Source organism: Falco biarmicus, chromosome 1 (genome assembly GCF_023638135.1).
Source record: "Falco biarmicus isolate bFalBia1 chromosome 1, bFalBia1.pri, whole genome shotgun sequence".
In the NCBI taxonomy this organism is placed as follows: Eukaryota; Metazoa; Chordata; class Aves; order Falconiformes; family Falconidae; genus Falco; species Falco biarmicus.
The window spans coordinates 99293181-99314460 of NC_079288.1; the positions used below are offsets into that span (position 1 = coordinate 99293181).

General features: G+C 37.0%; 1 protein-coding gene across 3 annotated transcripts in view; it reads right to left on the reverse strand.

Annotated features, from left to right (window-relative positions):
• ARAP2 (ArfGAP with RhoGAP domain, ankyrin repeat and PH domain 2) overlaps window positions 1-21280 on the reverse strand; it is a 129996-nt gene that overhangs the window by 80751 nt on the left and 27965 nt on the right. For all 3 annotated transcript variants that reach the window (XR_008823869.1, XM_056351398.1, XM_056351408.1), the window contains exons 8-9: window positions 18996-19116; window positions 15999-16180 (exon numbers count right to left, since the gene is read on the reverse strand). Coding sequence is in view for 2 of the 3 variants with exons in the window: in XM_056351398.1 (XP_056207373.1) it covers window positions 15999-16180; window positions 18996-19116 (303 nt within the window). In the remaining variant the exon portion in view is untranslated. The remainder of the gene's footprint in view (window positions 1-15998; window positions 16181-18995; window positions 19117-21280) is intronic.

A 21280-nucleotide genomic window follows, 5' to 3' on the forward strand; every position in this document is an offset into this window, starting at 1 on the left:
TAGGAGTGTTTTAATTAATTATCAAAAGCTGTGCATTGTGCTAACAGTACTTTTTTCCAGCTAGGGTTTAGACACCTGCTGCTCACAAAAACATGAAAAGTTTCACTTTAACAAGTGACATTATGATCTTCAATTTTCAGAGGAATATTTAAGTTAAGGAAAGTACAGACCCACACAAAAGCTTTTGGCCAGATGGTATAAATTCTCTTGCATTTACGAAACACCCTCGCAGAAAGGAGGCATTAAACCCCATCAAATTTCAGACTTGTTTAAAATTTGAAATTCAGAAACTTTTTAACATCTAAACCAAAATAGCAAAATAAATTTTCTTCTTGTGAAAGACACAAATACATATTTAGTAGAAGAACTATATTTTGAGTGTGTACATGCATGCCCAATAACTTTGAAGAACATGCCTTAGACTCCATGGAAGTACAGGCATTTTCTAGAAACCAGTGTAAAGCAGCAACTTCCCACCAAACGCATAGAATCAGAAACCTAAAGGGGCTGAAGTATGATTTGTGAATTCTTCCCGCTTCTGTCATATTTATTCTAAAACAGTGAAGGGACAGCAGCACAAACAGTTTTGCCGTACATTCTTCTGCACCTGGACCAAGAGAGGGCTGATATCACGACAACAGCAATGCTGCACAGTTGCTTTTGATAAGCAGGAATATTTCTTAACCCAGTCAGTCATTTCAGTATTTTCTCTCCTGGGAAGACATCCTCCTTACATTCAGATCAACCAAAAATAGAGTGGAGTGGGGTTTTTGGTTTGGGTTGGTTTGGGTTTTTTTTTTTGGTGGTGGTGGGTTTTTTTGGAGGGGCAGTGTTTTTGTTTTTAAAGAAAAATATTTTCTTCTGCTGGCTTCAGATTCACACATAATAATGTGTCTTTATGAGACAAAAAAAGATGAAAATAGCTGATGAATGCACAGAAAGTATTTTGATTTTTTATACAGCAAAAAGACTAATGGACATACACAGAGCTACTGCTTAGCAGCTATTCATTTTCATATTTGCCTATAGGCTTTTTGTCATGAAGGTAGTGATTCCACATAAAGGAAACATTGTTAGTATTAAAGTAAAGTAAATATGTAAAAGAAAGTTTCACAAATCAATGCCCTTCACAAATAACCAATCTATTTTTCACTACTTAAATAATGAAATGGTTAGAATATTAAATGCTTAGTTTACTGAACTAGTAAATCCATCATAAATACATTTTATTATGAGTTCATATAAAGGCCATTGCTATTAGTTTTTAGTGGGTTGTGGGTTTTTTAGCTTTGATTTAACAGTTAAAGCTAAGAAGGGCAACCATCACAGCTACACAATTTAACCAAAGGCATTCACAACTCAAAGAATGACCCCATACAATTACAGAGAAGCTATTCAAGTATTTTTGTGATAGTCAAAAATAAAACAAGGTAATCCAGCTCTAAAACATCTACACTATGCTCATGTTTCAGCATTGGGTCTAGAATTAGTATAGCCTTACTGAATCTAAATACCTTTGTCTTAATTAACACAACAGTCTTTATAATTTTTTATTAATATCAGTCTTCCAAAACTCAAAATTATGAGCTAGAAACACCTTATACAACAATCAAGTAAATTCAAGCTTACAATGAAATTATTTTCTGCTAATGAGAAGCAAAGGCTAACATCCAACAGAAAACTATGAACTGTTTGCATAAATACAGAGCAACAATACTCTAAGGAAAATACTATGACAAATTGAAAGTGAAAAAAAAAAAAAAAAATCCCCAATCCTAAAAAGAACAACAAAAAAACCCCACAACATACTCCTTTCAAATAACCTTAATACTCTGTTACTAACTAAAGAACTAGTTGGTAGAAAGAACACTCAAATTTACATGATCATTAACAAATTATCTCCACTTAGTTTCTACATTTATCTTTTGTTTGTTTGACTGAGCTACCCATTGTCACAAAACAAACAATACAGGAAGGTCTGGTAGGACCCAGAATAAGCTACAGAAACGTGGCTCCCTTGTAAAGTAATGATTCCACCTGTCTGCTGTATTCTTTTCACTTCTCAGGTTTCACTCCTATCTATCTCCTTATACAAGGAAGAAATAAATCTTTCCCATCTGAATTTAACAAAAGACTAAAAAAGCAAAACTTGCCAACAGCAATATTAACTGTTTCACAGCACATTCTTGGAGTGAGCAACAGGCTTTGATCGCTACTGAAACTGTTATTCTAAAACCATTAATAAACTCTAATGTAGCAAATAGAGGCTTCACTGACATTTTGCAAGTTTACAAATTTGTTTCCTCAATGTTCTGTTAGAACAGCCTTCAAAAATCACACAACAATAAAAAATAAAAATTATTTTGAAACATATACATACTACTACATTCAGATCAGAGGTTAGTAAAGAACAGCACCTACAGTGGCAATGTGTACATGGAAAGTGATGAAAATATATATATATATATATGAAGCACTGACTCACATGCTCATTTAACAGCAACATCCTGACCTAGACACCAGCAAACTGAACCTGCTTCATGTCACGGTAAAGCACAGCTATGAAAAACCTGTTCTGGCTCATAACTGAAGGTATGCAGGTGCATCTCACTACAGAGAAATTGCATCAAAACTGCAAAGGCTTAATCAAGGTAACACTGTAAAAGAGAATCTTACAAACAGTAAATTAGAACTAGAATTATAAAATTGCTCAATTTCAGGATATTCAGAAACCCAGCAGCAGCATTTTGTACCAATTGTGGGTGGGAAGGCTTGTAACATGCTACAATGATTTTTGAGAATTGAAAATCCTCAAAAAAATCCTATATTTGCAAGAATGGGCAGCTGCAATCTGCAAACACATGGAAGTTAGAAGAAGGTATATTAACCCACCACGGCCATGCCATTTAAGCAACTAGGATGAACAAGAATTCGGGAATGAAACAAAATACTGGACTAAAATGAAAAACAGGCAACTCTCATATTAATGGCAAAGCTCCAACTGACATTCACAGAGCTGGAGATTAACCCCAGGTATTTATGTTTAGACCCTACAAGCAACAGCTTTCCTAAACTGTCCTGTATATACTGCAAATGCATCTTTAACTTTTCCATTTAGAAGGACAAACAGCTAGAACAAAATCTGCATGTGCCTCTTAAGGTTAATTTTAAAATACGTCTGTAAGTAGCATAGGAGAATGAAATATAGCTCTGCAGATGAAAGAGCCACACAATTAGAAGACCTGAACAGTCAGCACCACAGAATCATGCAGAACTGTGATGAGATAACATCCTCTACTTTTGTACCTACAGTGCACTCTATTAACCTTTATTTTTATTTCTCCCTGTAAAATTCCAGTACAACTTCACCTGCATATATTAAGAGATATGTTTCTGATATTCCATAGCTCATCAGTGACAGAAGTAAGAAAAAGATAGAGCCTTCAAAACAGAGCTTTATGTAGATGCAACCCTTTTATTTCTGCATTAACATATATTGCTGAGAAAACTAATTAAGACATACAACTTTCACATCTAAAATTGTACAGATTTACCATAAGCAAGTCCAAGTACCCAAGATCATCTTCAAATCAGGCTTCTAAGTTTTACCAACTGCACATTGCCATTAAATAAAATGGAAAAGACAAAACTAATTATATATCATCCTTTTTTAGCTGTAGAAAGAAAGTGAGAAACCTGTAAATACCTAACCCACAGGAACATTACAGAGCACACAGAAAACACACAAACAGCTTATGGGTCTATGCATATTTTATGCAAATTATTTCTTTCTTGATAAATCACACAAAACCAGAAGGCACCTCTTCTGGGTGGTTTGTTTTAAAGGAATTAAAACAATAGATGCTAGAACCGCCCTCACTTCTTTGTGAAAAAAAGAACTGCAAGGTGAAACAAACCAACCTGGAAGTCAGAATCCATCTCCCACCTGTGTATCAGTAATGACCAGTCAGCACTGTCTCCTCTTATGGCTACTCAGAACTAATGAATTTTGCCTTGATCAGTTCTTCAACTTTTGTTATGACCCCCATCTCCTGCCTCATCAGTTTCCTTGCAGCCCAGTAAATTGGCAGCTGCTCAGTTCCTTCAGGGGAGAGAAACGACAGTCAATTGTAATAATGGGCTGCAATTACTCCTGTGTTGCAGGAACCGAGCTGCTGTTGCTGACTGCTGTCATTTTATCTGCCTTTGAACTTCTTTATGACCCCATGGCAAGGAATTACAGCCCTTGGCTGGAAAAAACATCACACCTCTCATCAGCACACAATGTCCTGCGGAGCCTCTCAAACAAGTGCCAGATGGGCTGATTGTGGAACAGGAAGCAGTATACAAAGCCACATTAATTATACCAATGAAGCCACTCTGCTCCAAGACCTTTTCCAAACCGCACTCATGTATCTCTAACACAGCTCTGCATACGGGACTTAAGACTGTAGACATGTATAAACGTGGACAAATGCAATACAGTGGATATAGACTCCTCTTTGCTTAGATTTGGAGTATAGAAACCTGTACAATTTGAAAACATTGGACGGTACGAGAAAGAGACAATAATTGTGCTATAATCAAAGGGGAGTAATATCCAATGGCCAGCAGTACCTACCTTTTTTTTTTTTTTTAGTATCTTAACTCACCTTAAACAAATAAATTGACAAAAGCTGTAATACTCAATTAAATATTAGATATCACAATCCCCAAAAGCATTGTCAAAGTCAATAATTAAAGTGTTTTATCTCCATGAGTAAAACACACTCCTTGGCCGTTTCATTCTTTGGCTCAACTTGTGGGCTTTTTTTCTTTCAAAGCTAATTTTATTGGAAATATTGCAAAAGTACAACATAAAGGCCCCACAAAAGATGAAAAAAAAAAACAACCACCCAACCCAACCAACTACAAGTTGTTTGAAATGCTCAAAACATACTAATGTCACCAGGTGTCACTTGAAAAAAACCTAGCAAGATTACTTTCATCTTTTATTTCCTGAATCATTCCTTTCCATCTCCTCTGTTATGAATTGAATATATTTTCCTTTTCAACCACTGCCCAGCCCTGTTTACATGGTCCTCCACCATTGCCAATTGTTTTGGCAACTAAGTGAAGGTAATGCTACAATTCAGTCATATAGTTCAAGCGTTTCTTTAAAAGTGTTAGACATTAATCACTCTGGTGGATCTCTAGCCCGGGTCTGACCTACATGCTGAGATGGAAATAACTTTTGAGTGAAGTTTTCTTGAAATATCTGTAAGATATTGATTTTTAATGAATGAGTTTTAAAACATGTCATCTCTTACAAGGTAGTATTTTGCATGCAAAATATTTAAAAGGGATAATCTCATTTAATAACAATGACATTGCAGTATTTCATGAGGCAATAATTCAGCTTGAGCTGATTAAGTACAAATTTGTTGGCCTAGCAATTTATTTATCAGGGACAGAAATTATTGCCAAGACCGCACACTGGGGTACTCCCCACATTCTTATTATGTTGTAAAAGATGAAGTCCCTTCCGTTTGCTTTAAGGATAGTGCATTTGTCTAGAATAAAATATGTAGATATAAAACAGTGGAGTAAGGAAAATAATGTCTTCTTATTACCTGAACAATGTCATACTGTGCCAAACAACGTAAAGAAACCAGAAAAAAACAAAAAAACAATTTATTTGAGGTCCAAAAAATTAAAATGTCACTTAAGCTACAATGATATTGAAGTTCTCAGTATTATAAGGAGCATCTTTACAATGCTTATTTTAAAACACCCACTTTGCATAACTGATAAAAACTCAAATGGCCTAATTATTTTAGTAGTCCATTAGTAATTCCAATCTGTTCTCTCCACTGCCAGCAACAACACTGTTCACAACTCTAGTGCATGCTGGGCAGAAGACAACAGTTCTGGAGCACGGGTCCACTGTTCAATCAGTTGCTTGTAACAAAAAAAATGGAGGGGTGAAAGACTATAAAGTAAAAAAATAAAAGGGAGAATTAACTACAAATTCTGGGCATCTTACATTCCAGTGGTCCTTACCCTGATGAACTCCAACAGAGACTGAAATGAGACTGTTATAGATTTGCTAATAAGTTAAGATTGATTGTCTTTATTTGATTATTTGATTTTATAAAATTATTTTATAGAATAGAAATATAGAAGGTTAAGAAATATATTTTAATGAAACTTATCGTTGCACAGTAAAAGCTGCTATGAGATCCTCTGTACATCCTGTACCACAGCTAGAAGAATGGGCTAGAACCATTGTTAAAACTTAGGTAATAACTTTAGGGTTTGAAAGGTTTCTTTGTATTTGACCAGTCTTCTGTATGTAGAAGGTGTATTGAAATGTCAGAATATGAGATGAATGGAAACTGGGGAGAGTCGACTGGAACAGCTTGTGGTTACCTGCCAAGAAACCGTGAACTTTAGTAAAAGGTAATTCCGGCAGGGGGAGATCGCGACCACCGACTCATATACCACTAACCCAAATCGTACCCCAGACCCATTTCTAGACCTTTCTAAGCTCTACTGCGCAGAATCGGATATAGGAGGAGAATATGTTAATGATCTATGGGAAACATCATGGTTATGCATGAATACTTAATGAATATGTATGAATAAGTTCTATATATGGTGTCTTAATTTTGCGACTTGGTGCGCGTTGATAGCGAGAGGACTCGCTCACACACCCAGCTGTCAATAAAGAAGTGTCTGCTTATCTACATCACATTGGTGTCGATAAGCTCTTCATTCCGAGATTTCGGTAACAAGACTACCCAATCTTGAAAATCACCACAAAGTAACATTGGAGATCATGAATGCCAAAACAGGTTTTCTTTATGAACACTGTGCTTTTCCAGCTTGTTCAGCTACTGTAAAACTTAATACATTATGATCAATCACCTGCTTTTAAGTGCTTGGGTGTCTAGACATTACAGTGTTAGATATAAAGCACATTAATGATGACACAAATACTCTTTGGTCTCCTGCTGGTGCATGCAGGATTTCATTTAGTATTGCAACCAAGGAGAACATTTTGATCATCATAATATAACTGCCAGTGTCCATCTAATCATCATTGTCATAGATTAGCTTTTCAACTTCCAACTGGACAAAAGAATAGCCCCACCTCTCTGTTAAAGTTTAGCTTTCAGAAAAGGATATCCATACAACTTAACTCTTTATCATATAGACAATGTACCAAAAAAAATAATATATCCTTTTGTGACATTGCTTGTCTGAGCTCTGTCACACCAATTAAAGATTAAATTAATAAAATGCATTTAGTTAATGGAGTTATAACAGATTTAGAAAATGGCAAGTCAATAGCAGAAGATATATGCTAAATAATTAAAAATTTGCAATGGCATATCATGGTATTTGTAATTAATTAAGAAATTGAATTCACATACACTATCATAACATATGTTTGTACCTATCTTTAACTTTGTGGAATGAACACTTCAGCAAGGATATGTTGTCCACACTGTCTCAAAAATGCTCTGCTCTTCACTGTTGTAACAGCTTTATAATTTTACAAAAATATTAGTATTTCAGCTGTGCTAATTAGTTTAATACCTGAAGTAAAGGACACAGGCTGAGGCAAAAAATGTAATCAGTGTTGCCACTGGTATGTTTAAAATTACTTTTGAGCCAAACGCAGCAAATGAATAGAAGTAACAGGAAAAACATGTTTTACATTGCCCTCAATTTATAGGAGAAAAAACAAACCAGAGCTACTGAGTAGTTTTTCAGCATGTATGAGAACCAACCAATATGTCTACAATTAATCAGGAATCAACTAGGTCCAAAATAGCATTCTAGCTGCATTTAATTCCATAGTATATTGAGCTATTGAAAGTAGAAAGATCTAAGTATTCTTGAAAAAAAAAAAAAAAAAACCACCACTTTTTTTTTTCAGTTTGTCATCTCAAACCTTGTTGCACTCAGAAAAAAGAAAACTTTACTTAAGTGTATGCATACAGATATACGCACACATGCTGATTATACAATCTTTCAGGCTCACTGAATGCAAAAATAACTTGTTCATGTGATTTAAACTAAAAAAAAAAAAAAAATGCAGACCTGGTCTACTATTATAAAGTAAAAATGCAGACCTGGTCTACTATTATAAAGTAAAGTACACATAATGATGCTCTGCTTCCTATATATAGGGCTTTTCATCCAATAGATTATTTTACCATGGGACTGAGGCCAAGATAGTAGTTCTTAAATGCAGTAACATGCATAGTGAAGGATGATGCTCTCAGGTAATTCCAGTAGCGATAGAGAAAAATGGATTTCCCCAATACTGCATTAACAGTGTTATAACCGTATGACAAGTAGATTAAAACCTTCTTCAATTGCTTACACATATGCTGTGAAACTCTGGAAAATCTTTTTTCTTCATAATATTCAAACTACTTGTCTTCACTGTTAATTTTTACATAATCAAGGTCACTGGCTGTATACATATTACTCATCCAGAAAGCTTGGCTGAGAATTACTGAGAAGCTGGTAACCTTGTCATTTCCCTTCCTCCTTCCCTACCCTCCACCCCAAATCAAATTAATCATGAAGCTTTAGATCATTGTGGAAGCATTAGGCTTTCTGCCATGTTTCATGATTGCTTTAGGTGTACTTACATCTCAATGAGATCTTAATAGCATTAAAAAAAATGAACAAGAAATATAAAATCCTCATAGAGCCAAAGTTTAACTGCTCATAGAAGAGCTTAACCTACGTTTTTAATTTTTACTTGATAAAATTCCTGTTAATGCTTTTTTCCATGCTTTTTAATAATATCTTCAACAATCTAGAACAACGTGCCACAACATTATTTTTGAATGTAAAATGTAGATCTTCCCTGTAAAGGTGGTCACTGACACTTTTCTTGTCTGATTCAACTACCTTACTTTTTTAAAATCCATTTTTTAATCTTTTTCGGAGTAGATGTGCAATTCGTTTAAAACTGAGGAAACAGTCAGAACAACAACAAACCTTTTCTCCACTCAACATAAGTACCTGCAATCGCTGATTTTGTATTGAACAGCAAGCAAAAAACAAGTTTTCAAGCTTTCTTACAGAATTTGAGTTATTTCCTGTTTAATTGTTTCTGATGTCATGCACAGCAATTGATCTTTGCCATGATTTTTAGTGTGGAAGATTGGAATTAATTTCTTGCCAAGGAGTGCTGCAAAATTAGGAATATGACCTTAATCTACTGTACTTAAAAGAGACTAGATCATTTGCTTCCACCAGTGTACCAGTATATTTGATCTTAAAACACTTACTCATATTAATCTTTCCTTCTCCAATATATTTTGGGGTTCTTTTGTTTTAGTTTTTTAACATCTTGCTACAGAATTGTATCATTCTGAAGTAAATACCAAATGAACCAAACAAGGACAAAGGAGGACAAACATTCATTTCTTTTTGTATCACATCCACCTATTTAAGGTGTTCCAGGCCAGGCTCATTCATGTAAATGTGTTTGATCTTAGTCTGCACCAGCAATCGAGTAGAGAACTCTTTCTTTAGAGAGCTTCCCAGTTATAATTACAAACAGCTTATCACCATAAAATCTCCAAAAGGACAAGTGTTCTCGGAGTGGTGGGGTGGGGCAAGGATGGGAGATGGGGAACAGGACACTGATGATAAAGTTTCTTGTTCTCTTATACTCAGGAATTCCACCTTCCACTGCCCCACCCGAGTGCTTATCAGGCACTTTCCTCTCACTTACCACCTATCAACTATCTCAAAAAGTCTTCCCATTCCACCTCCCACTGTCTTTTGTTGCCTTTGATTCCCTGCCTCTTTTTTCCATCTGTCTTCCTTTCCAAAACAGTCAGTTGTTTTGCTCAGGGTTCCTCATTAGATCTCAAAATCTTTAAGCAACTAATTTGCTTTCTACTCAACCTACATTCAATTCCCCTCCCAAACACTTCAACCCCTCTGTCATATTGCTGTTGCCATCACCTTGGACTCATTTCCTATTCACAGATATTATCACAATGATACAACAGAGTCTAAATACATTAAAAAGGCTTTCTCATGCTGCCTTAGCATGACAATTACTACTCATCTTCAGACCTTCATTTAAGTATTCTTCTCTGTCCACCTTCCATTGTTAGACACTTTCTACTGTACTTAATAGATTCTTTACTTAATTTTTTTAAGGGTTTCTCTATCTCTTCCATCATGATCACGATTATTAATCAGGATTACATTTTCTCCAGGGAAAAACTGAACGGTTCCTAATGAACAATCCCCTTGCAAAGGTTCATTATAAATTCCCATTTCTACATACCAAAAAAGTCACAGACTTCTAAGTCTGCCCCTGAATCCCAACCACATCATCTCTGGCACTGTATTTCACACAATCATAGAACAGTTTGGGTTGGAAGGGACTTTTAAAGATCATCTAGTCCAATTCCCCTCCATGGACAGGGACATGTTTTACTAGATCATGTTGCTCAAAGCACTCACTCCCCTTTGAGCCTGTGTTTCTTAAGAGACAAGAACACATCTCTGTTCTTACGCACACAGAGATAAATGCACACATCCCTTCCACTTCCCTCCACTGACATTCGCATCACTTCTCCTTCAGAACATCAAGCTCAAGCATCATCTTTGACTTGTCCTTCCATCTATCCTCTTATCGGTTCTCTACATTATCATACCCTTTGCCATCTTCTAAGTCTTTAATATAATTTCCTGTAATACATCTTTTCATGTTGTCCGGTTCTGCTTTAAATGCACCATTAGCATTAGAGAGGAAATGAAAATTACTAGGCACTCTCTTACCAGTTCACTCAACATGAATAAACATTTCCATCTGCCACAGAGCAAATCATTTCAGTCTTTGAAAAAACAAAACCCCCTTTGAAATAAGTAAGAGCATTGAGCCAACATGAAACGAGATTTTCAATAAGAAATGGATACTACTGCTTGTACATAACAGAGACAATACTCGTCACTATTCAAGATTTAACTTGGAGTCACGCATGGAGAACAAAAGTCAGAAATAATTATGGTGCACAGCCATACATACCATTTCCCAGTCTTTATATTTGGCAAAGTTTCCTCAAATATCCCAGTTAGATGCATCTATCTCAAAACCACCCAAAGCAGTAACAAAGAGGATCCTGAATTCTCTCTACCAAAGCCAAATTCTAGTGCAAACACTGTGACAACTAGGCCCTCCCTGACATTAGATGCCAGTGAATCTTAAATATACCCTAACGAAGAGGGTATATTCTAGCAGACCAGGCAAGCATCTGTCAGAGCCCTTGTGATGGCCACAGAGGGGAGGTTATCACTGACACCATCACAGCAGACTGACATTTCAAGCCAACATTTAAGCTGTCAGGAAGGATCAGATGACATGTTTTTATTTGAGCACGAATGATTTTGAAATAGAAATGGGAATTTCAGCAAGTTGCAGGTTGAACAAATTGATTCTGTACGATCTATTTTTCACTTTTGCTCCAGAGAGGAAGTTTAAGAAATTCACACTACATGGAGAGTCAAAGAAATTGATGGTTTCATAATAGCACTATATCACTGCCAGAAGCTCAAGCTAAACCAATCACTTTTTAACTAGAAATGGGCCGGAGACATGATGTTCTGATCTCAATCTAAACTTCAAGAAGTTCATGGTGGTTATGTTAGGATTTGGCATTTGGCTTAGGATCCTCTCCACTTTTGAGAATGAAGAAAAATCTTTTAAAGTAACAGTGGACTCTCCTTTATCAAGTTTAAGAGAAATCAATGAATCAGCTTGATCTGATCTCATTTTGACGTTATAAGAAGTCTAAATAGGTGTCTTTTAGCACTGCAATTATACTAAACCCTCTAAGTCTCTCTGGGAGTCGTTCTAGTATGGATGTGAATTCAAATATGAACAGGATTTGAGGACAGCCCTAGACATATTTGCCTGGTAATTACTGGCTAAAGTGCAAACTTACGATGGGAAAGATTTTTAGAGCAATAGAGCCCTCTAATGGATTAACCCTGTATTACTGGGGTTTTCTTCAGTGCTGCGGTAAAAATAATTCGGTTTTCAGCTTGAAAATAAAACACAAGAGGTACCAAGAGAAGAATTACAGACTATGAAAGCTTAATGACAGAAGCTATTTCTTTCAAATCCCAAATAGCCAGAAATCACCTAAAGAGACATCGTTCAAATGGAAGATCTAAAATGAAACCTCTTAGGACCATTTGATATTTTTGGTTTTAAGTAAATAAGCTTTGGGAAGAAGCTGGGTTTGCACCATTGTTTGTAATATTCATACACACAGAAGGAGCTGACAGGCTGCAGCATATCTAACCTTCATTCTGTTTCAGGGCTTGATTCTGGTTTGCCTTCTGCTGCACAGCAGTCCGTGATCTCTGCAGAGCATCCATGTAGCAGAAGGGAATAAATATCTTTTCGAAAGGCTATGTAAGGGTGTGCTTTCGTGATCAGCTAAAGCAAATCTGAAATCAATGATGTTGAAAGGGCAGAGCCGATGCAACTTGCCATACAGCTGCACAAGCAATAGAACCAACACACCCGTGCACACACAAAATAATAATCTAAAAAAAACTGTAAGAAAGGAAATTTACTTGGGGGGGGGGGGGGGGGAGGGGGGGAGAGCAGTTGATTATCTTAGATATTCATAATTGAAAAGTGAAGGGCTCTGGAACAGTTTTGTATCAACATACACAGTCAGGAAAACTGACTCAGCACAGTGGGCATAGCTGGGGGTGTCCCACATCAACAGAGAAAGATCAAAGGAGTACTTGAAGCAAGAGAAATGCTCCCAATAGTTACATGCAGGTAGAGTAAGAAAGAAAGCAAGAAATGGATGCCTGGTACAAAGACACTCAAGAGGGACTTAGCTAGTTTCAGATGACCTATCACTGGAAGAGAAATTCCTCCACAAGTGTGTATATCTCATTGAAGTACCACATTTGTCCCTTAATCAAGAAGCTCAGAAAAGCCATAAGGGAGCATTAAAATGTATTCAGGGGCGTAAGATGAATACAGTATTGATTCTGAAGGTAAAAGCAGCTCATTACAAACTGCTTCCACAAAGACAGGACTCTCATTGATGAAAACCCATTCCAGGGATTCCCACTGATGAAATACCTAGAAACCCCATAACAGAACAGTAACATTGAGCACTGTAACACAGTGTGGGTGATCCCACAGGCAGAGACTGTAAACTAAGTTGGTTGACTTCATTCTTTCTACTGGAATGACATGAAAGAACCTCAGTGAAGTACAGGGTCTCAGGGTGGGGGGATGGCATTTGTCTTTTGGGTTTGTTCCTCCTTAAAGACCTCTAGCTCTAATCTTTACTTAAATAAACAAATTGGCAGGTCACCTATTTGTTACAGTAATCAAGACTGAGAATTTCAGTATAGTTGAAGAGTACTACGCTCAACTATGAAAACCAGCTTCTCTCCATGGTGCTCATTCAGCAAAACACATGCTGCAGGCTTAAATTGAAATACATGTAGCCAATACACTTCTGGTAAAATACTACATGTCAAAATCATTTCTGGAGTTTTGTTATAGCTACAAATCAGCATAAATCCACAAACTGCGTCACATTTGACCCTGGCTAAACACCAGGTGCCCACCAAAGCTGCTCTGTCGCTCCCCTCCTCAGCTGGACAGGAGAGACCAAATATAATGAAAGGCTCATAGGTCGAGATAAGGGCAGGCAGAGATCACTCACCAATTACCATCATGGGCAAAACAGACTTGACCTTAGGAAATTAATTTATTACCAATCAAGTCAAAGTAAGGTAATGAAAATAAAACCAAATCTTAAAAACATCTTCACACCACCCCTCCCTTCTTCCCAGGCTTAACTTCACTTCCAGTTTTCTCTACCTTCTCCCCCCACAGCAGTACTGGGGAATGGAGGCTGCAGTCAGTTCATTACAAGTTTTCTGTCAATCCTTCCTGCTCAGTGGGAGGACTCCTCAAACTCTTCCCTTGCTCCAGTGTGGGGTCCCTTCCACAGGAGACAGTCCTTCACGAACTTCTCTAATGTGAGTCCTTCCCACAGGCTACAGTTGTTCTTGAACTGCTCTGGTGTGGGTCCCACATGGGGTCACAAGTCCTACCAGCAAGCGTGCTCAAGCCTGGGCTCCTCTCTCCACAGATCCACAGGCCCTGCCAGCAGTCTACTCCAGCATGGGCTTCCTGTGGGATTACAGCCTCCTTCAGGCATCCACCTGCTTTGGCATGGGGTCCTCCCCGGCCTGCAGGTGGATATCTGCTCCATTGTTAACCTCCATGGGCTGCAGGGGTACAGCCTGCCTCACCATGGGCTTCAGCATGGGCTGCCGGGGAACCCTACAGAGCACTGGCACCTGGAGCACCTCCTCCCCCTGTTTCTTCACTGACTTTTGCTGTCTGCTGAGTTGTTTCTCTCACATATGCTCACTCCTCTCTCCAGCTGCAGTTGCTGTTGTACAGGATTTCCACCACCCACCACCCCCACCCCCCACCACACCTCCACCCCCCACCCCCTTCTTAAATATGCTATTCCAGAGGTGCTACCACCGTTGCTAAGCGACTCTGCCCTGGTCAGTGGCAGATCCGTCTTAAAGCTGGCTGGCATTGGCTCCATCAGACATACGTGAAGCTTCTGGCAGCTTCTCATAGAAGCCACCCTTGTAGCCCTCCTCCCTCCCACCCCTCAAAACCTTGCCATTCAAACTCAATACAATGTTTTTGGTTAGTTGGTTGTTGAGTGACCTCAAAGAATGTGCCTGACAAGTAAAACTTCCTTGGAATACAGTAAGTGAAAAGAAAAAACAAAGGTCTTTCTGAGTCTCAAATTTCCTGACATACTCTGGGAAAGAATAGTAACATCTACTATTGAACATTATGTGGTCCCTCAAGCCCATCTAAATAATTTCACACTTAAAGAGGATAACAGGAGAGGAAGTGAGAACAACTCCAAAATGACAAGTCTTACTGAGACACCATTCACATTTGAAAGAGGAGTTTGTCTGTATGCAGATCTGAGGGAAAATGAGAACAAGGCAAGCACATAACACCACCTCCCCCAAATGCCCTCCCAGGTTCCAGCTAATCATGGCTCCTCAGTTTCCTCAGGCAGAAACACCACCTTCCATTTAATGTCCTGCAATAGATATTTTCTTCCACTAGCTCACAGAGTCATTCACTCATTCACTGAACCCCATTATCCCCATTTACCCCCATCTACAGCATCCTAAAGAGTTCCACAGTGTCCTGGTTTCAGCTGTGACAGAGTTAACTTCCTTCCTAGTAGCTGGTGCAGTGCTGTGGTTTTGGATTTAGGGTGAGAATAAAGTTGATTACAAAAGTGCTTTGTTGCCAGCTGGGGTTAAACCACAACACACAGCCAACTACTTTATACCATACTATAGTCATGCCCAAAACATAACAAAAAGCCTCAGATTTTGGGACCTGAAATGATAGCCCTACTTCATGTTTTTTACTACTGGATTTGTTTAAAATTTTACAGTGCACAAGAGAAACAGCCCTATCTAGGTTCTTCAAAACACAAAAAACATCAGTTTTGAGCATTTAGCTGAAATATCACTTAAATAACACAATCTACTTCTGCATAGCAAACTTTCCAGATGACTGTATTATAGGACAGTGAAACCAATGCACAAAATAAGCCTTCTGATTTAGTAAAGTGCTTATAGCACATGTTTTAAGAGTGAATTAATCCCAGCCCTGCCACTAACCTGTTGTGACACTCAGGGCTTTTCACTTCACCTCACTATATATTCATTTTTTCCACTGTACAATCAACATAATGATACTTCACCTGCTTTTTGAAGCCTTTGAGAATTGCAGCAATAAAGTACTACATAAAAAGAGATATGCATTTCTATTGAAATTCACCTATTCACAGAGCCATCAATTTCCAACTCACTAGTTAAACCATCTTTATAAGCGTTCATTCACAAAAAGCATATGAAAAATTTACCTGCTCATTTTTGCAGATCCACACAGTATTCCCCTGAAGTAGAATAAAAATTTTGGCTTTGTATCCTTTCAGCTCAAGATAGCCACTTTTCTCAGGGGTGACAGAAGTTCGAGACTGAGAGTTATTATCAGACTGTGATTTCAAGGCATTGAGCATTGTATTAACCCAGGCATTCCTTTCTTCTAAACAAGAAAAAAATGAGACAAAGACATACGGTTAAGCAGCAACTTCATTCTTCTCCACTCATTGGCTTTCCTGTTCTTCCTACTATGCTATGCTGGTTGATGGTATAGCTATCAGAGAGAACATCCACCTTGAAGAGGAGGTGTACATAAAAATAACATGACAGACCATGTCAGTGGATGTGTTAGCAAAGACAGCCATTCAATTAACTCCCAACAATCAACAAACAGAAGTTAGACAAACTGATTATCAAGATTCTTAAAAATGTGACTACTAGTTCTAAGATGCTTAATTCCAGACAGCTTAAAGACTGAGGTGGTAGACAGGTGGCATGTTATACCTTCTGGAAGCCAGATCAATGGGAAATACAGAAGTTATGTAAGCAAAAACCTGGGAGCCTAAATATCATCTGTCACTGAAGAAGTAAGCCATCACCAATGCTATTTTCTATGTTTGGCCATGCTTTTAAGGAACAACATTTTGAAATTTACAATCTATTCCATTAAGGTGTAGTGGTTAAGCTTGATATTGTCAAGGGTACTGAATAATCAAGAAAATGCATGTTTGAATATCATTGCATTCATTATTAATTTAACATCTCACAAATACACGAACACAGGTAGGTGAAGTAATAAATTTCCATGTCTCATTCACTGTTCAGATATTTCACCAGACTATGATCAATATATTTTAATGCTGAATACTCTGAATGCATTAGACTTGCCCCACGCAATTGGAACATCGTGAATATTTCAACTCTTTGATTTGGAAGGTTCAGGCTGTAAAACATACTGGGGGGTGGGGGGGTGGGGGGAGAAAAGGTCTATCCACAGTGTACGTAAAGTTGACACAATCAGTGCCAAACACTGCAAAGAGCACCATTAAATCAGTAATGTGCTTGCTTCATAAATGTCATGTGTGTAACAAGAAAGAACAAATACACAAATTTAAGCATCAGAAAATAGTCTGAAGAAAAGGAAGATAGCAGCCTGACAGACTAGCACACGGAAGGCAATCCAAGTGCTCCCCTTAGAAGTTTTTTTTTAAAACACACTCCTTGAAAGTACATTGAAAAGTGAAAAGACCACTGGAATATTTTAGTATAGTTGAGGGCATCAAATTACTCTAGAAGGTTTTTTTTAATGGTATTCCACTTCAATTAAGCAAAATCTCACTGCATCTGAGCAGATTATGCTCTATTTCATCGCTATCCCGTAACTACCAATTTTTTGCCCTGAAATGCCCCCAAACTTTCCAAAGCGTTATATAGTTTTTCCCTCCAGATACTTAAATCAATCCAAAAATAGTGTATTTTGATATACCAAAAAACAATAAATCAGAGCAGTGAAAGTAAACAAGACAAGCACTACAATCCACTGATTATATATTATATATATAATTAGATATATAATATATATATACACCAACTTTGGTACCAAGGGACACAGGCCAATGAAGACTGATAGCATTCTTTATTTTGATACTCCAGCAGACAGAAAGAAAAGTTAATAAATAAGGTCCACAGGATGAAATATTTATAAAAGTCTTGATTCCAAGGTCTTTGAAAAGAAGTAAGTACCCTTCAAATAGTCCCAGAACAGTTCCCAACCACAAATCCACAGAAGGAGTAGTATCAAGTAACAGTTTGTGCACATAACAGAAAGCAAGCAGGGTTATTTACATAATTTACTATGAATACAACATCCAGCTCAGGCCACTATGTCCAAAGATAGTTACATACTAAATAAAAACTCAATTTTAGGTATAAAAAGTGGTTGCTCTGAATATATTTCATAAGTCAGTATAAGCTGTTAACATTTTTATAGTATTCAAAGTCAATGGTCCATAAAGCAAATTACAGCCCTACAAAATGTATTGCACTAAGATGGCTATGTTCCAATTGGTACCCCTCCCCCCCAAAAAAAAATTGGAAAAGAAAGGCAAAAATAATAAAAATAGACATACTTTTTAAGTCAGCTAAGAGCATAAAAGTGCCTGAAATGATTTGAGCCAAACCTGATAAGAAGGATTTGTTCACTGATGCTGCACTACTGTTACAGCCTGCAGCAAACATTTACAACCAAGCTATAACCCATAAAAATGGGATTTGATAATGGAAATGCTGACAGACCCTTAGCTATAACGGGTCTGGCATGTACCTCTGTAAATACATATTGCCTATCTTTTTTTCCTAGGTATTCTATTTATTTGATTGTTTCCATAAATAAGTTATACACATGCACTGACATTGATTGGTTCCACATATTACAGCTGTAGGTTGATAAAGCATTAGATTAGAAGGCATACTAATTTCCCTACTACAATTTTCATTTGTATTCTCTATCAATATATGGCTGAAAATATCACATAAGGCAGCAAACAAAGACAGACAGAAAAACCTAGATTTCCTTTGATCACAGCATTACATTCAAGCTATCAACTTCATTTTGCTCTTTGTCAATTTTATATCAAATAGTGACTCGGAGCAGATGGCTGAGAGCATACAGGCTATAAGAGCTGCTAGTGAGACCTGAGGAACATCCAGAAAAATTCATCTTTGGGAAGGATGGGGGAGGAGGCAGAAGAGTTGGAAAATAGTATTCTCATTTTGATATTTTTAAAAACTATTCCTTAACAATTTCAGTTGTTCTTACAAAGCTTACAGTTATCTCCAATTTCACTTTATCAGCCCAAAACAGCTGGATTCCAGAAATATTTCAGGTAATGTAACAAGTTATATTTCACAAACATAATTTATCAGCAGTGATTACATGGCTTTTTGACAATCATTAGAATTACACATGTTCTACTTACCTTCTTTATCCACACGGAAGACAAAAGTCCTATGGGATGTGACAACTTCAAATTTATTCTCCCCGTGAATTCTTACTGTTGCTATAGCAGAGAGCAGTATTATTCCCTTTGAGAACACTTCCTATAATAAAAATGCCATAGAAATAGTTAATAACTCTCATGGAATGTTAAATGTCTCTGAGGTAATACTACTTGCCATGATGTTTAGGAAGTTCACATACACTGGCTGTGCTCCTAAAATTTCACCACACTATTAATAAAACTGCATTAATTAGAAAACCATGACCTACACATCACAAAATTCACTGTTCTGGGTCTATGCACACCTGCATCCTTCTAAAATAGAGTTAAGTCCCATGGTGAGATAGAATGCATATATTTGAGATACCACTTCATAATTTGTCTCATGACACTAATATTGCAAAATATCACACTCTCCTAAATTTACAAGTTTATGCCAAAGTAAATTACATGGACTATCTTCACGGAACCATAATTCAAAAAACTGTAACTATTATACTTGTAGAATAGAAACAGACAAGGGAAAAAAATTGTGCCTGCTCCTGGCACAAAATTCCAAAGAATTTTTCCGTTCCTCCCACACTCCTCCAGTGGCTAGCCAATAAGAAAAGTAAATTCACTGATTTTATCACCAGTAATCCAAAATTTTCCCCAAAATTGCTGATTTGCAACTAGGAATCAGGACAACTGAACTGAACACTAAAGCAAAATAGGAAAAAGGAATTGCTGCAAGTACTTTTTCCAAGTCTCTTGTATTTTAACCTAATTAACATAAGTATTTGGGGGGTGGGGGAGTGATGAACAGGGAAAGGAAAGCTCCCGCAGACATGTAATACCTTGGAAATACTTCTGCACAATTCCTGGATTCCAGAGTTAACGCTGCTGCTCCTGTCCCCACTAAGCTTTGATTAATTGGTTTTCTGACCAAGACAATTCAGATATACTGCTAAGATTTATGATCCAGATGCAGTAATAGTCCAAAGGTGAGCTCCCCATAAAGAATTTGTACTGCAATAACTTTCCTCCAAAACTATAAATTATTATAACAGACTTTATACAATAATTTAAGGAACCACTGTGAATGCTAAGCACGAAGGATACACAGGATCATTTTTCTGTTTATTGAGGTTAATATACTACTGATTTTCACCAAATCCACACTCAATGTTGTTTCGCTTCTAGGGACTAATATACATCAGTGAATGCAGTTAAGCAAATAGAAATATTGAAATACAGCTGAAGCAAACATGAAATTACTACAATTACACCCAAGAACTGCTCTGTTACTCAGAAATATCTTAGCATTGCACACCCATTTTCTTTGTGGCTATATTTGTTAGAAGAGATTTTACATTTTTTTAATAAAGTTGGATATTATGTTGACTACTGATCCTTCACAATGGCAAAGCAAATATTGCATATAGTATTTCTAAAGGTGTTCAGATATAATTATATTACGGTGTTTGCAGGCATCTACTGGCTGTTTTTGGTAATGTAAGAGTAATTCAGACTGCTGGAAGTCACAGCTATTTTATTTGCTATAAGAGTTAGTTTCCTTCTAAGCTCAGCATAATTTTGATTTTGCTATTTAAACAATCATGCTTTTTAAAGCTTTGTTCTTCAAGGATACATATTTTCAAATACAGTTTAAACCATAACAATTTCTCAATCTTTCCTCTGCAGCAGCTTCCCTTTTGCATGCAAGAAATAATCCCTACTGTGAAAAAACTCTTGTTGATCAAGATACAGTTTCTCTCTTTGGAACACTCCAGACTAGAAATTAGGTGAATTATTGAATAATACAGAAAACAAACACAAACACAGCCAAGAACCTTACAGATACTCCTGTCACTAAGATATGTACATTAGCTTTAGGGCTGCAAAAAAATCTGACAGAACAACTTCCTCATGAGGAAAGAAAAACATTTTTTATATATATTGAGTGCTTTGATGAAAACTTTTATTTTCAAATGCAGCCCAATATCACTCCTTGATAGTTGTGTTTTAGAATTGGACTAAAAGATTCTGGAAAACACTGTTTTGTTTTCCAACATTCCCAGCGCACTGCTTTGGCTTTCCTTCCACAACAGATTAAATATTACCTATTTCAAGAATGACAATGATTCACCTGTTTGGCAGTAAATTTTGTTGTCTGTTATGCACATACACAACATCACACAGCAAAATATCAAAGTTTTCCACAGGAAAAGCGAAGACTTTTTCCTAAATCACTAACATATTTGTCAGTGACCCTAAGATGTTTT